Below are 18172 nucleotides of genomic sequence, written 5' to 3'. Positions count from 1 at the left end.
ATTGCAGCCTGAGAGCCTGTGAGATCGTCCAGAGCACAGGTGAGGGTGGAGTCAGATGGAGACCAAGCTCATAGCCCTGGGGCACCTTACATTTAAGGGTACTGTGGATGCCAACACCCTCTTGTCTGTCTCCCTCCAGGATGCCCAGAAGCTGAGGAGCCAGCCAACTTGGAGAGCTTCGGAGGCGAAGACCCCAGACCTGAGCTGTACCTATCCTCACATCCCTCCCTGACCCTCTTGCCCCAGCCCTGTGCCGTCCAGCCTGCCAGGCTTGGGATCCTTCAGGGAAAGGAGTGAGGGACGGGGCTTTGCCAACAGCTCAGGGAGAGCAGAGGAGTCTCCTGTTTCTTTTTCCCCAAAAGAGCCACATCTCCCCACCACCTCAACCTTAACCTGGGGAAATAAGGCAGGGGCTGTGGCCTGTGACCTCAGCCCCTTCCCTGCCCCTAGGCCAGCCACAGCTGACCTGCTGAGCAGCCTGGAGGACCTGGAGCTCAGCAACCGACGTCTTGCTGGGGAGAATGCCAAACTCCAGCGGAGCGTGGAGACAGCTGAGGAGGGGTCAGCACACCTTGGGGAGGAGATCTTGGCCCTGCGCAAGAAGCTTCGCAGGTGGGCTACACTCCACACCCACGCTCCCCAGCACCCCTGCCTCCATCCTCCTTGCATGGCCTAGCCTCTATCTCCTATGCTTGCTGTAGGCATCCTGCTCTGTCTTTGACTCTGTATCTGTCCTTTCTTTTCCCTTTTCTGTATTTTATCTTTTGTGTCACTATCCCTGGTTCTTATCTCTCACACTCTGTTTTGGTCTTTTTATCTTCTCCTAGAGGGTTTAGACTTCTTTCTCTATTTTTTTTTTTTTTTTTAATTTGAAACGGAGTCTTGCTTTGTCACGCAGGCTGGAGTGCAGTGTCATGACCTCAGCTCACTGCAACCTCTGCCTCCTGGATTCAAGTGACTCTCCTGCCTCAGACTTCCAAGTAGCTGGGACTATAGGCACCCACCACCACGCCCAGCTAATTTTTGTATTTTTAGTAGAGACAGGGTTTCACCATGTTGGCCAGGATGGTCTCGAACTCCTGACCTCAGGTGATCCACACGCCTCAGTCTCCCAATGTGCTGGGATTATAGGCATGAGCCACCACGCCTGGCCTTTTTTTTTTTTTCTTGAGATAGGGTCTTACTCTGTCACCCAAGCCACAGTGCAGTGGGCATGTTCACAGCTCACTGCAACCTCCACTGCAGTCTACTCCTCTGGGCTCAAGTGATCCTGCCACTTCAGCCTCCCAAGTAGCTGGGACCACAGGTGCACCACCATGCCTGGCTAATTTTGTTTTATTTTTTGAAACCTGGTCTCAAACTCCTGGGCTCAAGCCATCCTCCCACTTCATCCTCACAAAGAGGTCTTTCTTTTTAGGTCTTTCTTTTCTCTCTGGGTCTCTCTTCCCACCCTCCACCTGGGATCTCTCTGTTGCCACTGTCTCTCAGAATGGATCTGTCTCTGTGCTTCTCTGCCTTCCTCTCATGTGGCTCATCGCCTCCACCCCCATTCAGCACCCAGCAGGCCCTGCAGTTTGCCAAGGCCATGGATGAGGAGCTGGAGGACCTGAAGACTCTGGCCAAGAGCCTGGAGGAGCAGAATCGCAGCCTTCTGGCCCAAACCCGGCAGGCGGTGGGTCTGGCCCAGGGGAAGGAAGGTGCCCTCTCTCTTCCTTGTTTGCTGGAGTCAGAGTAGCCGAGTGTGACTATGGAGTAGGAAGGGGCAGAGGTCACCCGGCTTTCTCCCTCTCTCCAGGCCCTGCTCACCCTAGACTTTAACCCACGTGCCATCCTTCTCATGACAAAGGGCTCCCCAGACCCATTCCCCCAACCCTGTCCTTCAATGACCCAGGCCCTGGTTATGTTCTCAGGGGTGGGAAAAGGACAACATGGGGGCAAGGAGGCTGGAAATGAAGCATTTGTCCTCTCTCTGGGGTTGGTTAGGAAAAAGAGCAGCAGCATCTGGTGGCTGAGATGGAGACTCTACAGGAGGAGGTGAGCTGAGGCCCAGCACCCACCCCCACCCCTACCTCAGTCCTTAGGGTCTTCTTGACACTACTCCCTTCTGCCCCCAACACCCCAGCAGCCTGCCACCAAACAACCTTCAGCCTGCTTGGGGAGACCTCAGAATGTTAGTAGTGTGGGAATGTCCCTGAGGTCACATCACACCATGGAACTGCTATGGTTGACAAGAATATGGGACATGAGGTCAGTTTACATGGGTTCAGGCTGAGGCCACCTACATAAACATGGACCAGTCCCTCCCTTCCCTTTGCCTCAGTTGCCTCACCTATAAAGATGAACAAAACAGTGGCATCTGCCTCACTGGGTTGTGTGAGGATTCAACCAGAGGATACTTGTAAAGTCTTGGGCACGAGGTAGGACACATAGGATGTGCTCACCAAAAGTTACCTAGCATTGTTTATATGTTAGTATTTTTTTACAGTGAATGAAACAGCCAGGCACACTGGCTCATGCCTGGAATACCAGCACTTTGGAATACCAGTACTAGCTTGGTGGACCCATTTAGCCTAGGAATTTGAGACCATCCCAGGCAACATGGAAAAACCTTATCTCTACAAAAAATACAAAAATAAGCCAGGCATGGTAGTGGCAGCTGTACTCCATTACTCAGGAGGCTGAGGTGGAAAGACTGCATGAGCCCAGGAGACAGAGGTTGCAGTGAGCCAAGACTACATCATGGCATTCCAGCCTGGGTAACAGAGCAAGAGCCTCTCAAAAACAAAAAAATAGAATTTGAAGTCAAAGTTGAGTTCAAATCCCATCTCTGCCACTTATACAACAAACAGCCTTTAAGCGTGTGACTTCTCTTGCCCTCCTTCCCAAGCCTTTACTTTTACTTTCTTTACTTTTTTTTTTTTTGAGAAGGAGTTTATCCCTTGTTGCCCAGGCTGGAGTGCCATGGCGCAGTCTCAGCTCACTGCAACCTCCACCTCTCGGGAGGCAGCTTTCCTGCCTCAGCTTCCCGAGTAGCTGGGATTATAGGCATGTGCCACCACATCCAGCTAATTTTGTTGTTGTTGTTTTTTAAGTAGAGACGGCGTTTCTCTGTGTTGGTCAGACTGGTCTTGAACTCCTGACCTCAGCCTCCCAAAGTACTGGGATTACAGGCGTGAGCCACTGCACCCAGCCTACTTTTACTTTCTAAGAACTGGGAAGACAGATGTCTGTTCAGTAGGCTTGTTTTGGGGATTGACAGCATTCCACTAAGGGACTAGCAAACAATGAAGAAACCCAGTTCAGCTTCACATTTAATTCAAGCCCCATTCCATCTGAGACAGAAAAACGTAATCTTAGTTCATTTTGGGCCCACTTAGTTTTTTTTAGATTGAAACAAACTCATCAATTGATGATGAAACCTGTCACCACCCCCCACCTCAAGGTGGTATCTAAGTTGCAGGAGATTGTCGCAGGAGCCCAGTGCTCTAGGAGGCCACTGGTCCTCACTCAGTGTTTGTCAGTTTTTGTCCGAGCCTTTGTCACCGCTGTATGCTGGCATCCACTGCGAGGCCCTCATTGCCTTTGGATCTCTGGACATACTATCCTCTTCAGCCTCTGGAGGTGATCCCTTATCTGGGCTGGAATTCTCACTCCCCCACTTCCACACCCTTTCAGGGCCATGGAGGTGGTTTAGCTGCTTTTCTGTGAAAGGGAACAGGCTGGGGTCACTGCCCAAAGCCCCTGCCTCATTTCTCCAGGTCGGGGTGGGTGCTCATGGTGGGGAGATGTGGCTCCTCTGGGGAACAAGAAGCAGAAGAAAGACTACTCTGCTCTCCCTGAGCTATTAGGAAAGTCCCTGTCCCTCACTCATTTTCCTGACGGGTCCCAAAGCCCACCCAGGCCTTGACAGACCAGAGGGCACAAGGCTGGGGTGGCAGAGATCTGGAGAGGACCCACCAGTGAGGACTCTTTGCTTTCACAAGAAAATAGCATCTCTCCTATTCTCACACTGTGATTCTGAGAGTGCACTGGGAAGGACACGCAAAGCCTCCCAGATTCCAAGATTTCCCAGTGCTCTGTGGTTCTCCATCCATTCCATCCACCCCTCACAGCTAACCCTGGGTTAGGGGAAAACTCCGGGCTCATTTTCAGCCTGTTCCCTTCTCTGACTGTCCTACGTTCCTCCCCCAGCTGTAACGATCTCTGCCTAGTCCAGGCAGATCATGTATTCCACCCAAAAATCTTTGTCCTACATGTGTAGTGTGTTTTTACACTGAAATCCAAAGTTTTTCTATTTTCTGGCTCTTCCATGAAAAATCACCCCGTTGGGGCAATGGGAATCTCACAGCAGGATGGTTGTGCACTGTGAGGCATGGAGTGCAGACAGGATGCGACAGTTTCTTTCTTTTTTTTTTTTTTTTAAAAATGGGGTTTCACCATAATGGCCAGGCTGGTCTTAAACTCCTGACCTCAGGTGATCCACCCACCTCTGCCTCCCAAAGTGCTAGGATTACAGGCGTGAGCCACAGCGCCCAGCCGACAGTTTCTTTCAGAACATCTCTTTTTTTTTTTTTTTTTTTTTCAGAACATCTCTTTTTTAAGAATGAAAAACTTGTGGCTGGGCATGGTGGCTCACAACTGTAACCCCAACACTTTGGTAAGCCAAAGCAAGATTGCCTAGGCTAGGAGTTTGAGACCAACCTAGACAACATAGTGAGAGCCCGTCTACAAAATAAAAAAAAAATAGTAAAAGAATGAAAGACCAGGCGTGGTGGCTCACACATATAATCCCAGTACTTTGGGAGGCTGAGATGGGTGGATCTTTTGAGGTTGGGAGTTCAAGACTAGGTTGGCCAACATGGTAAAACCCCACCTTTACTAAAAATATAAAAATTAGCTGGGCACAGTGGTGAGCGTCTGTACTCCCAGCTACTCAGGAGGCTGATGCAGGAGAATCACTTGAGATTGCGCCACTGCACTCTAGCCTGGGCGACAGATCCAGACTGTCTCAAAAAAAAAAAGAAAAAGAAAAAACCTTCCCTAAAGCCCCTTGGCAGAACTTTCTGTCTTACAGTTCATTGGCATTCAACCATTATAACCAGACTGCATGTGTAATATGGCCACTGATGGGTCCAGAACAGTTTCAGCTCCAGGGAAGAGAACACCAAAGAAATGATGGCTTCATTGTGCAGGACACTCATTTCCTTAACCAGAGGTTTAGAAGCAGGTGGTTTCTGGGAAGAAAGTGGTCTCTGGGTGATTTGGTGGCTCCCTGGCTGCCTGTGGCCTCATGATTGCAGATGACTGCAACAGCTCCCAACCTCACGTTCTCAAAGTAGGAAAACATGGTGCAGAGGGGAGCCGGGAAATACCTCTCATGGCTCTCTCTTCATCAGAAGCGCCTCACCCCATCCCCAGCAGCTCTCGTACATCTCACTGGCCAGAACTGGATCACATAACACCCCCAGCTGCAGGGGAGGCCAGGAGAGTATCTGAACTTTTTCAGCCTCTAGAATGGGAGGTGAACAAGTGAGAAGGGGTGAGAATGGCTGCTGGGTTAGCTAACCAGCTCAGCTTCCTGAATATGCCAAGATTTCCACCTTGACTCACTTCCAGGGCTGAGGATGGGGCCCATCTGCCCTCAGACATACAGAGTAGATCCCTGGACAAAAGCAGAAGGAATAAGCAGAGTAAATAGCAACCAGCAGTCTCATCTTTGCCTCCTCCCCGCCAGGAAGGCCTGCTGCCAGGTCGAGTGCCTTGAGCAGCACCTGGGAAACCCTCGGCCCTCGATAAACGAGCTATTCTTGGTTCCCTCCCCTCTGCCTTTCCCCTCCACACAACTGCCTACAGAGCATCTATAGATTGAGTTCTCAAGTTACAGTAGAATAATGCTGGAGTAACAAGACACTGAGATACTGACAATCCAGGCAGCCTTCCTATTGAGAACCTACAGAGCTGGCTCAGGTTACTGCAGAAGGAGGCAGGAGCAGCTGAGTAACCAGGTTCCCTGCCGAGGGGCCCAGAATCTGGCCTGCAAATCCCTACTAGGTGGACAGATGTTGACACAGCACTCCTTTCCTGTCCTTCCTCTGCCCTTCACCCAGCAGCCCAGGCCCGCTGAGACCGAGAGGGTGATCAGCTGATGGAGGACTTGGAGCTAGCTGGAAAGAGGGAGAGGCTGGCTTTGGTATATCCCCTGGAGTGCCAAGAGGAGGGATGTAGTGAAGGAACTCTGGACTGTCTCTGTGCCCCAAAGTGCATTTTCCCAGTGACCATCTCGCCTTGAAACTCTGTGCAACTTGACAGGTTTTTGGTGCCCCTAAACTTTAGACTGGACTCTGGGCCATTTTATGCACAGGTCCCATTTCATGGCTGGCAAGGGCTGCCCTCTCCAGCCCATTGTTTTCCCAGCTAACAGTTCTCAGCCTTGAAGACTCAGCATCGCCTCCTCAGGAAGCCTGTTTGTTAGTGCTCCCATGATGCCCAGGCCCTAGGCCTCATCAGAACCTGCCTCGTGCATTGTCACCAACTTCTGCATCCATTTCCACCTCTAGTCTATGAGCTCCATGTGGCCAAGAAAGAAGCTAGTTCCCTTTGTATCCCCATTCTCACCCAGGGGTGTGTCTGGCTCAGGTGAAAGTCTGAGGATTATAAACACAGGATTTGGAATCACAGATTTAAGTTTGAGTCCCTTTACCATGTGACCTTGCCAAGTCTCTTAGCCTCTACTCCTCTGTAAAACTGGAAGTGATTATACTATTGATAGAGCAACCAGACATGGCATTACTCCTGAATGTCACAATTTGATATGTACAGCACCACCTAATCTTCTTGCCAAAAAACTGAACAAGAGTCTGGACAAGGCCCTGGATCTGCCAACCAGTTTATAAGAAATAACTGTAGAGGAAAGTGGCGAACATAACCATGGGAAACGAGCGCAGTCAGTCTCACCTGGATGCACCAGTCCTACAGGACAAATGACCTGGTTTCTTCCACAGAATGAAGGCCTGAAGAGTACCAGGACTGCGTGTAGCGGGGAGAAACTACTGTCAGATTAAAAGAAATGAAATACTTCAACCAAAAGCAATGGTGGACCTTGTTTGGACCCTCAGTTAAAGTAAACGTAAAGAAATCTCTGTGAGACAACTGAAATTAAAGAGCAAAAGCCAGGCGTGGTGGCTCACACCTGTAACCCCAGCACTTTGGAAGGCCAAGAAGGGCAGATTACCTGAGATCAGAAGTTTGAAACCAGCCTGGCCAATGTGGCGAAAACCCATCTCTCCTAAAAATTAAAATTAGCTGAGCGTGGTGGTGCATGCTTGTAATCCCAGCTACTTGGGAAGCTGAGGTGGGAGAATCGCTTGAACCCAGGAGGCAGAGGTTGCAGTAAGCCGAGATTGCCTCATTGCACTCTAGCCTGGGCGACAAGAGTGAAACTCCGTCTCAAAAAGAAAAAGGAGCACAAACTTTCTAGTATGAGATGACACTAAGGAATTACTGTTAATTTTGTTAAGTATGATAGCAGTGTTGTAGTTTTGCTAAAGGAAATAAGTCTTCAAATAGGAGATCAATGCTGGAGTAGCTGCAGGTGAACTAACAGGATGCCTACGATTTGCTTTTTTTTTTTTTATCCTTTCCCACACCCCGAGATTTGCTTTAAAGTAATCTACTTAAAACATCTGGAGGAGAAACATCTCAGTTTAAACAAAACTGAGAAAATCCATATTATTACTGAAGCTAGGTAATAGATAATGTGGATAACAGGCTTCCTATATTGTTCTTTTGACTTTAAATGGGGGATAAGAAATGAGTCAACACATGCAAAGTGCTCAGTAAGTGTTAGCAGTTATTAACCTATCAAATCCTCACAGCAATCCCATAAAGTAGGTCCTTTTTTAGCTCCTGTTCTTTTTTCCCCTGAGACGGAGTCTCGCTCTGTTGCACAGACTGGAGTGCAGTGGCTCAATCTCGGCTTACTCCAACCTCTGTCTTCCAGGTTCAAGCAATTCTCCCGCCTCAGCCTCCTGAGTAGCTGGGATTACAGGCGTGTGCCACCACGCTCAGCTAATTTTAGTATTTTTGGTAGAGATAGGGGTTTGTCCATGTTAGCTAGGCTGGTCTTGAACTCCTGACCTCATGATCTGCCTGCTTTGGCCTCCCAAAGTGCTGAGATTACAGGCATGAACCACTGCGCCCAGCCTAGCTCCGTTTTTATAGATGGGGGAGCCACCCTCAGAAAAATTAAAGCTGAGGTCCCACCAGAATGGTTGGAGGAATTAAATGGGTTAAAACATAGGAAGTGCTTAGCATAAGGTCTGGTGCATATCAAGTGTTTAGCAAATGTCTGCTGTTAATTTTAACATCACCATTTGCTGAAGTGAATATGACTAGCCCTTCCTTCTTGTAGAACAGGAAGCTGCTTGCCGAGCGGGATGGAGTGAAGAGGAGAAGTCAGGAGCTTGCCATGGAGAAGGACACTTTGAAGGTGCCACTCCTTCCTAGTGCCTGACAACTTTCCACCACCCCAGGGCCATTTTTCCCATTTCTGGTCCTAGTGACTGCAGTTGATGAGAGCAGTGTCTTCCATCAAGCTGTCAGGCTCCCAGGACCACCCAGGCATCCCTGAAACCCCTGAAGTCCTGGGATATCTCAGGAGGTTGAACAGATGGGGTGCAGGAGAGCAGATTGGGCCAGAGGGAGGGCAGGACCAAGGAGAGTCCTGGGAGGCTGAACAAATGGATGGGCTCCTCTCTTGGCAGCGGCAGCTCTGTGAATGTGAACATCTCATTTGCCAACGAGACACCATCCTCTCTGAGGTGAGGGGACTGGGGAGGGAAAGAGATTTGCCTTCCATGTGCACCTGCCATTTCTAAACCTGCCCCTGGTCTAAAAAGGGAAGTCCTGCTTGGGTCTGATCACTAGATGTGCAGCCCTGAGAGATTGGAGGGCTTCCTCAGGTCCCAAGTGTGACCCCTCAGGGATTTAGAAGCCCTTCTGCCCGGTGCTCTCCCTCAGGCCCTAGCTCTTCCCTCAAGCTCACCCTGTCCCTTAACCCCCAGCCAGCCCCCCACCAACCACCACCACCAGCCCCAGTGTCTTTGGGGAACTGGGCCCAGTCTCGTTTGGCTTTCGGCTTTCCCAGCGTACACGCCATGTGGAGAGCCTGGCCCAGACCTTGGAAGAATACAGAGTGACAACACAGGTAACCTAGCTGCCCTCACCACTTCTCTTTTGACAGCTCTGGGACTTGCTGCCTTTCCTCGTGCCTTTCTGTCGGTGGCCACATCTTCTTCCATCCTTACTATATGACTGTGTATGGCTTACTGTATGTCTCCACCTCTGTTTCTGTATTTTTTCACGTTTTCTCTGTTTCTTCCATTGACTTTCATTCTCAGTGGGTGTATTCTCACTGCGTCTCCCCTCCTTATCTTTACATGTCTCTGCCAGCCTCGTGTGGGTTCCCGTCTCTGCCTCCGAGTATAGGCTGTCTGTCTCCCTGGGCAACTCTTCTCTGTTTGGCTCTGGTCTTTACAAGTATCTTAGACTTGTGTTTCTCTTGCCTTTCTGTGAGTCTGTTTCCTTCTATGTCTCTTATTTTTTCATGCATCTCTGCCTCTGCCTTCCTTCTCTCAATTTTCTTGGCTGTGCTTCTGGGTTCCTGTTGCTCTCTGTCTCTCTTTGGCTTCCTAATGTTCTGTCATTGCTTTCTTCCCCTTGTCCCTAGGCAGTATGTGTCTAGGGAGCCCAAAGTAGGCAGGAAAGTGGAAAGAACCCTGGAAGAGGAGCCCAGGTTGGGTGGGAGGATGGGAAAAATGGAGAGCTATGTGTGCCCCACTTCCTCCTTTGCAGGAACTGAGGCTGGAAATCTCACGCCTGGAGGAGCAGCTGAGTCAGACCCATGAGGGGCCAGATGAGTGAGTAGAACCTCAGGGGGTGGGAAGAGGCAGGAGAGGAGCCTAAGGCAGGGACGCCCTGGCCTCCAGCCCCAAGGTGGGCAGGGAAGGGAGCCCAGCATACACTGACTGATGAGTGGCAAGCAGGCACAGAGGCAGCCTTCCTCCCTTCTGACTGTGTGGCCAGGCTACCTGAAGGGGCCCAGGTGACAACATTGGGCTGGACCAAGCTGCTGCCCCGATCGCTGGGCTTGGAGATCGAGGCCGTTCAGCAGGTGAGCCTAACACCCCTGGAATACGCTGCAGGCCACCAAGGCTCCAAACATCTCCCCACTCTGATCCTCACATCAACCCAGCCCTAACCCACATTGCTGCCCGAGGCCCCCATGGCAACCTTAGTTTTTCTGACTCTCTCAGATCCCAACCCCAAACGCACTGCCAGCCCCAGGCCTGTGCCAGACTCCAGTCTGATCCAGCTGTGACTCATTTCCCTCCATGACCATCTCACTCCTTAACTTCATCTCTAACCCAGTTCTTTGTCCTGGCACCAAACCCTCCCCTGTCCCTGCTTCTGCCCATTCCCCACCCCAGTCCCCACACCAGCCCTCTTCCACCGCTCATCCTATATTCAACCACACACCTAAACCTGTTTCTGTCTCTGACCTTGTCTTCTGCCTTAATGTGGCTCTCCCTGAACTCAGAAACAACTTCCATCCCAGAAACAGGAAGTGGCAACTGCTGATCTCTCCAGCCCTCTGTGTGGAGTGTGGCAATGGGAAGAAGTCATCGATGAAACCAGTGAGGAAGCTGAGTTTCTATCTGAAGCCCCAGCTGGCGGACAGGTGAGCACAGGAAAAGCTTTAAAGTCCAGGAGCAAGAAACAGGCCTGGGAGACCGAGGTAGGTGGATCACCTGAAGTCAGGGGTTGGAGACCAGCCTGACCAACATGGTGAAACCCTGTCTCTACTAAAAATGCAAAAATCAGCCGGGCGTGGTGGCGCACACCTGTAATGCCAGCTACTCGGGAGGCTGAGGCAGGAGAATCGCCTGACTCTGGGAGACGGAGGTTACAGTGAGCTGAGATCGCATCACTGCACTCCAGCCTGGGCAACAAAAGTGAATCTCTGTCTTGAGAAAAAAAAGAAAAGAAAAGAGGAAAACAATGTCAAGTTGGTTGTTGAGGTCAAGGGCAATGCTGATATTTCTCTGGAGAAAACAAGAGGTTCTTGGGTCCTGAGTGGGAGCACATGGACCCAGCCCAAGTCTGGGATGCTGGGAGGAAAAGGCAGTTGGGCAGGGAAATGCTGAGATCCTTTGGGGCCCAGGTAAGTGTACGAGATCTGTAGAACATCCAGGAGGTTTAGGTGACCAGGACTCCTGGGTCCCGCAGGAGAAGGGGGCTTGGTGACATCAAGAACAACCCTTTGGTTTCTGGCCTCTGCTCTTAGGGAGATAATAGGGTCATCCTCATGTAAGGGAGCATGAGAGCAGGGCAGGTTGTAGAAGGTGGTGAATTTGTGCACAGGTTGCAGCCCAGAAGACCTTTTGCTTGTGGGGTTTCGGACCAGGGGGAGACAGTGGGCATTGTTAGGGTTGAGACTTTGAGTGAGAAGAATCAGAGAACTAACCTTTTTGTTTCCACAGAGAAACTTCCAGGGAGAGCCAGCACACCCTGGAGAAGGAAGGAAGGAGCCATCCATGTGGTAAGGAGCTGAGCCATCCATCTGCCTCAGGATGTTTACAGTAGGACTAGAGTAGCCCTGAGGAGGTCTGCATGGCACTCGTTCATTCACATCTTCCAGGAGCAGACCCTGGGCTGGTAGGCTAGGAGATGAGACCTGGCCCTGCCCTCAGCGAGTCCTGGGACTAGGAGGAGATCGGGCTCCTGATCCTGCCTCGGGGGAGGGCTCCTAGGGAGGCCACCATGCCTGAATGGAGCCCTGTGAGAGTGGCGTTAGTACAGGAGACTCTTAGACAAGAAGACACAATTGTCAGGCAGAAGGGACAGCTCAGTCACACAATCATTCTCTAACTGAACACACCTCTCCCGATGCTCCAGGGAACCTCCTTGGAGAGCTCTCAGTCACCTGGGAGATCTCAAGGGTGAGGAGGGTCTCTGGAATCAGCATGGATTCAAATCCCAGCTCAGGTACTTCGAAGTGCAGCACATGTGAGCATTAGGTCGTATGTTGTGAGGTCCCAGCCCTGTGATTGGGATATGATTGTTAGGAGGCTGTGTCCAGGCCTGTGACGATGGAGAAAGCACTAGATGTCTGGGCCCACCCTCCTCCAGAATCCTGGCCTTGGGGCCTCTGGTTTCCTGTGGTGCTTCCCTCTCCCCTCCCCCTTTCAGGCTCCCAGCTGCGGCTCCTAATGAGGCTGCCTGCCAAGGCCTCTAATTGGACTTGTCTGGGAGGAGCTGAGATTGGGCGGGATGGGAGCTCTGGAGCTATGACCTCCCTTTGCGTCACCAGAGAAAGGAGGGGAAAGGGGCCGAGCAGCAGTGGAAGGGGTGGGGAGAGGTACCATGCGAGTTTCCGGAGGGCAGGGGCAGTTTGAGCCACAGATTGGAAAGCTGGGAGTGAGGAAGGTGCTGAATACAATGGCCCCTAAAGGTAGCCAGCAGTGAGGATTTCGACCTTGAGAGGGGCTGGATCCCAAGTAGAAGTTTCAGGGGTCAGACAGTGTTTGTCTGACTGCGGCAGAGGCCGGGGCCTAAGAGCACTAGATCCCTTATTACGTGGTAGCACAGCTGTGTTCCTGAGGGCATCTCTGAGGGTTTGGGGCTGAAGCTGGTAGTGGTGGCAACTATAGGGCTGGATCCCTGGACTCCAATGAAGGCAGTGGCTGGTGGTGTGGATGGCAGGGACTCAGACAGCTGTGATCCTAGGAGGGGCCTCCCTAGGAGTCTTCCCTGGAGGCAGGGTCAGGAGCCAGATCTCCTCCTAGACCGGAGACTCGGAGGGCAGAGCCAGGTGTGACTCATCTCCTGGCCTACAGGCCCAGGGTCTACTGGAAGATGTGATTGAATGAATGAATGAGTGGCATGCTGCCCCCTCAGGGCTCTTCCCGTCCTTCTGGAAGAGGGGCTTACACACCTCAGAGGATCTGGGATGGGGAAGAGCTCCAACAGTTGGATTCTGTGTGTGGGAAGGTCTGAGTTGGAGTCCCAGTCCTCCGAGAACACCCAATGAGAGTCATGGAAAAATGGCTCAACCTACTAGATAGGAAGGGGGTTTCTAAACATGCTCTGGGGTCTCAAAGAGGCCTAAATCTCTGGTATTTTGGAGAGTGAGAGAGCCGGAAGCCTCAGTTCCTAGCTGGGGGATCAGCTGGGGAAGTAGTGGCTGAGAAAGCAAATCTGAGATGAAGAGGCCCCCTTATTCTTCCGGCATTCAAAGACCCTTTCAATAATTTGGTGAAAATTCCCCTGAAAAATACATATGCAGGACACCCCTGAGGCCCTTCCATGCTGCCTGGCCTGTGCTAAGACCCCTGCTCCAAGGCTTCCCTTCCAGCCTGTAGCAGGCAAAGAGAACTAGGGAGAAGAGGACGATGCCAGCAGTGACTTTGTTGGTCCTCAGGTTAACCAGAAGAGAGGAAGAGGAGGCTGCAGAGAGCCAGGTCACGGTAGGCAGTCCCCAGCACCCCTCCCCCGTCCCCATCCACTCCAAGCCCGCAGAGGCTCAGTTGTTTCAACTCTTCCCAAGCCCCAGCCTCAGACCCCAACTCCTCAGGAGCAGAGAGAAAAATCATTTGGCCAAGAGATAACAAGGCCCTTGCTGTAGCTAATGAGAGAGAACGATGGTGAGGTTGGGGGAGGCTTGGAGGCTGGTGGGCGGCCAGGCTGCTCCCAGGGGACTCCCCCAGCCACACACAGGGCCGCAGTCGCCACACGGCAGGCCTCATAGACGTGGCTACACCCACGGATTGCATAAATGCACACGCACATTCGCCCACACTCGGAGGAGGTTGGGCTGGCCCTCCCCAGCCAGCCTCAGAATTCCCTGGGGGCACAATGCCCGCAGCTACCCTGCCTGCAGCCACACAGGCCGGCTCCTCTGCTTCTCAGAGCAGCTGTGCCCGGTGGAGGTTAGGATTTCGATTCTTAGGCAAGGAAGGGGAAATTAATTTGGTGAGGAGAGGTGAGGAGCCCTCGGTCTGAGCTGAGGAATGCAGGAGCTGGACTGGTGTCTGCCTGTTGTAGGTCAGGCACTGTCAGGGACCTTGGGGCTCTTCAGGGTCCAAATCCGCCAAGATGGCTGCCTCCAGGATGCTCAGCTCCCAGCAGTCTGGCCCCGAAGTCCACCTCCTCTCAATATACTACACTCCCTTGCCCCAGAGACTGGGGCTCCACCTCAACTTCCTCATAGCTCACATGGGGATAATCTCTTCCTAGCTCCCAGGGTCGGGATGAGGGTTAAGGACCACGTCGTAAAGGGCCTGCGTGCCTGCCTAGCACAACAGGTGTTGGAGGTGAAGATATTGATCATGATTGGTGTTCTGTTTTTATTTGCTGACATCATCATCCTCATCTGTGTCAGAAAGGCATTGGGGTGGGAAGGCCAAAGACCTATAAGGGGAGGCCCTTCCAGGGAGACACGAGGGATGAGGCGGTACAGTGGGTTGGGCCTGACCCCTGGAGAAACAACTGGGGCTTTAATCTTTGAATCTTCAGATAAAGTATTGAAATTAATCAGTGAATTCAGCATAGTTGCTGGGTTAAAGGTCAAAATAAAAAATCAATCATATTTCAGTGTAGCAACAATAAGCAATGAGAAAAATAAATTTATACCATTTATAATAGCATGGGGTTTTTTTGTTTGTTTTTTTGAGACAAAATCGCGCTCTGTCACCAAGCTGGAGTGCAGTGGCACCATCTTGGCTCACTGCAACCTCTGCCTCCCTGGTTCAAGTGATTCTCCCATCTCGGCCTCCCAAGTAGACAGGATTACAGGCACACGCCACACACCCAGCTAATTTTTGTATTTTTGGTAGAGAAAGGGTTTCACCATGTTGGCCAGGATGGTCTCAATCTCCTTCCCTTGTGATCTGCCCGCCTTGGCCTCCCAAAGTGTTGGGATTACAGGTGTGAGCCACCACGCCCAGCCTATGATGGCCTGTTTTTAATTAGTAAAGCACCTTCGGATTCTGGCATAGGCAGGAAAATAGGATTCTGCATGAGGGCCAGCACAGGGGTGGGCACCTGTAGAAGATGCGGTCTCTGCCCACAGAGAGCTTAAATACTTCCAGAATCCGATGGAAAATGGAGGTGATGATACCGAGTAGCTCACGCAGACACAGCACTCACTATGTACCAGGCACTGTCCAAGTCACTGCCTGCCTTTTTTTTTCTATATTCCTTCATTTAGTCTCCATGTTATTCCTGTGAGGTGGGGACATCCCTGGCTAGCAGATGGGGAAAGAGAGGCACAGAGAGGTGTGGTAACACACCAAGGACCCTCAGCCAGAAGCTGGCAGAACTGGGAACCCAACTTGGCAGCGTGTCTCAGAGAAGCTCACTCAACTCCTGAGTTCCACCACCTTCTGTGTGGTCACTGTGTCCAGTGGGCTGACCTGAGAGCCTCTCAGTCCAGAACTCAGTGCCTCAAATGCATCTCTTTGTCCTTCCAGGCTGATCTCCCCATCCTTCTAGGAGACTCTTACTCTGGAGACATCGCAGAAGGCCCTCCGAGGAGGTAATAGGACCCACAGTGTCTGGGAGGGAAATTGGGGACAAGGAAAAACCAGTGTTGATTCTCTCCTTTCCCCCAGCAGCCCTGCCCATCAGGATCTCCGGCAAGCCCTGGTCCCTATGATGAAGGAGCTGGTCCCAGTCAGGAGGAGGCCCTGGGGCCAGCTCTTCCTACCCCCACAGCGACTCAGGTGTGCCCCCAGCCACCTCCAGAAGGAACGAGGTGTTCTGACATTGGGACGACCAGGGGCTGCCCAGGCCCTGCCCTAAGCACTCTCCTACCTCCCCACCAGGGTCACACGGTATCCGCTGATCCCAGCTCCAGTCCTGGGCCTGCTGCTGCTGCTCTCTGTCCTGCTGCTGGGCCAGTCCCCACCTCCCACCTTGCCCCACCTCCAGCTCTGCTACCTCCAGCCCCCTCCAGTGTGAGAGGCCCTGCTTGCCCCTCAGAACAGTGTCTAGTTCAATAAATCCCCTGGCACTCTCCACTCGGATCCCTTTGTTAGGCCAGTATTGCACGGGCTTACCCCACATACTGTACAGGGGGATCCACATCCCTGGATTGGGTTTATGTGAAGTCTCCTAGTTTTTTTAATGTTGACATTTCTTAATCAAAGCAAAACTTCCCCAGTAACGGATTAAGCACTAAGGATTATTCCCTCACAAAACATGCCTGGCAAGGGCAGCTGTGGGCACACAGTGAAGTCTCAGCTGCCTCGGGGTCAGGGCCAGAGTGACTCTCCCGTCCCCTCTCTCACGCTCAGGAGTTGGCAGTTGTAGCTTCCCACATCACATCTGCAGGGAGACGGAAACTCGTCCCTTCCTTTTTTTTTTTTTTTTTTTTTGAGACGGAGTTTCACTCATGTTACCCAGGCTGGAGTGCAATGGCGCGATCTCGGCTCACCGCAACCTCCGCCTCCCGGGTTCAGGCAATTCTCCTGCCTCAGCCTCCTGAGTAGCTGGGATTACAGGCACGCACCACCACGCCCAGCTAATTTTTTGTATTTTTAGTAGAGACGGGGTTTCACCATGTTGACCAGGATGGTCTCGATCTCTCAACCTCGTGATCCACCCGCCTCGGCCTCCCACAGTGCTGGGATTACAGGCTTGAGCCACCGCGCCCGGCATCCCTTCCTTTTTATAAAGAGAGGCAGTACCCTCAGTGTGCAGTGGGTAGATTCAAATCATAACCATAATGAAAGAGAAGCAGTTGCCTGCCCAGAGCCACCAGCAGACTTGTGTCTGTCTCGCCGGTCAGACTGTTTGGTGTGACCACCCTCAACTGTAAGCCAGGCTGGGAGACCTGGGAGGCCAAGAACCTCTTCGGGGACCAGCTGCCTTGCAGCCATGCAGAACCTGTGTGCTAGTAACGGTGCATGTGGGGAAGGCAGATATAGGGCCTTGCCACACTCCTCATTCACACAGAAAGACACTGCAGGCCAGCCGGGCACCGTGGCTCATGCCTGTAATCCCAGCACTTTGGGAGGCTGAGGTGGGTAAATCACGAGGTCAAGAGATTGAAACTTCACATCCTGGCCAGCATGGTAAAACCCCATCCCCACTAAAAATACAAAAATTAGCCAGACGTGGTGGTGTGTGCCTGTTATCCCAGCTACTTGTGAGGCTGAGGCAGGAGAATCACTTGAACCAGGGAGGCAGACGTTGCAGTGAGCCAAGATCGCACCACTGCACTCCAACCTGGCAACAGAGCAAGACTCAAAAAAAAAAAAAAAAACCACACTGCAGGCCATGGACCTAACAAAGCACTTTGTAAGCCACCTACACACCACCAGTGTGCAGCTGCTGAGTGGCACATCACCAGGCTACTTTGAAGGGGCTTTAGGATACCTCTTCTCCCTGATCTCTTTCTGCTTCCTACCTTCTCTACACCTCTGCCTTGCCTTCCCCCAGCAGGATCCTGACTGTCCTGCCACCACCCCATGGGTCAGAGCCTAGGTTGACCCAGTCCTAACTGCATCCTAAGTCAGTAAAGAACAATCTTCCTGGGTCGGGCGTGATGGCTCATGCCTGTAATCCAAGCACTTTGGAGGTCAAGGCGGGCGGATCGCCTGAGGTTGGGAATTCAAGACCAGCCTGACCAACATGGTGAAACCCCGTCTTAAAAAATAAAAAAAAAAAAAATCTTCCAGGACCAGGCGCGGTGGCTCACGCCTGTAATCCCAGCACTTTGGGAGGCCAAGGCAGGTGGATCACCTGAGGTCAGGAGTTCCAGACCAGTCTGGCTAACTTGTTGAAACCCTGTCTGTACTAAAAATATAAAAAATTAGGTGTGTGGTGGCAGGCACCTGTAATCCCAGCTACTCTAGAGGCTGAGGCAGGAGAATTGCTTGAACCGGGAGGCGGAGGTTGCACCATTGCACTCCAGCCTGGGCAACAAGAACGAAACTCTGATCTCAAGAAAAAAATGGAAAGATGAGTAAGGTTTGCGTTTTAGTCAGCAGGGGCCCAGGGAGGGTGTCATAGAGGTGGAAAAGAGACCAGTGTGTGTGGAAAGCCATGGCCAGCATCCTGTTGCTGGTTTAAAAATAAAAATAGGCCAGGCGCGGTGGCTCACGCCTAT

At 51.8% G+C, this 18172-nt stretch overlaps 1 protein-coding gene across 10 annotated transcripts in view; it reads left to right on the top strand.

Moving 5' to 3' along the window:
* The window catches only part of KASH5 (KASH domain containing 5), a 30794-nt gene that overhangs the window by 10523 nt on the left and 2099 nt on the right, over positions 1 to 18172 (top strand). For 2 of the 10 annotated variants that reach the window (XM_032264398.1, XM_032264388.1), the window contains 15 exons: positions 140 to 206; positions 451 to 612; positions 1555 to 1672; positions 1984 to 2034; positions 8411 to 8488; positions 8763 to 8819; positions 9242 to 9328; positions 9853 to 9917; positions 10084 to 10171; positions 10598 to 10738; positions 11541 to 11599; positions 13481 to 13526; positions 15531 to 15595; positions 15675 to 15782; positions 15885 to 16077. In XM_032264398.1, coding sequence (XP_032120289.1) covers positions 140 to 206; positions 451 to 612; positions 1555 to 1672; positions 1984 to 2034; positions 8411 to 8488; positions 8763 to 8819; positions 9242 to 9328; positions 9853 to 9917; positions 10084 to 10171; positions 10598 to 10738; positions 11541 to 11599; positions 13481 to 13526; positions 15531 to 15595; positions 15675 to 15782; positions 15885 to 16020 — 1328 coding nt within the window. In that variant the 3' untranslated portion in view covers positions 16021 to 16077. Of the gene's footprint in view, positions 1 to 139; positions 207 to 450; positions 613 to 1554; positions 1673 to 1983; positions 2035 to 8410; positions 8489 to 8762; positions 8820 to 9145; positions 9206 to 9241; positions 9329 to 9852; positions 9918 to 10083; positions 10172 to 10597; positions 10739 to 11540; positions 11600 to 13480; positions 13527 to 15530; positions 15596 to 15674; positions 15783 to 15884; positions 16078 to 18172 lie in introns of those variants that run through there. The other 8 variants (XM_032264396.1, XM_032264392.1, XM_032264394.1 and 5 more) reach the window with 6 other exon arrangements.

Source organism: Sapajus apella, unplaced genomic scaffold (assembly GCF_009761245.1).
Source record: "Sapajus apella isolate SASKATOON/1434 unplaced genomic scaffold, GSC_monkey_1.0 scaffold144, whole genome shotgun sequence".
NCBI classification, from domain to species: domain Eukaryota; kingdom Metazoa; phylum Chordata; class Mammalia; order Primates; family Cebidae; genus Sapajus; species Sapajus apella.
This window is presented reverse-complemented; position numbering and strand designations above follow the sequence as displayed.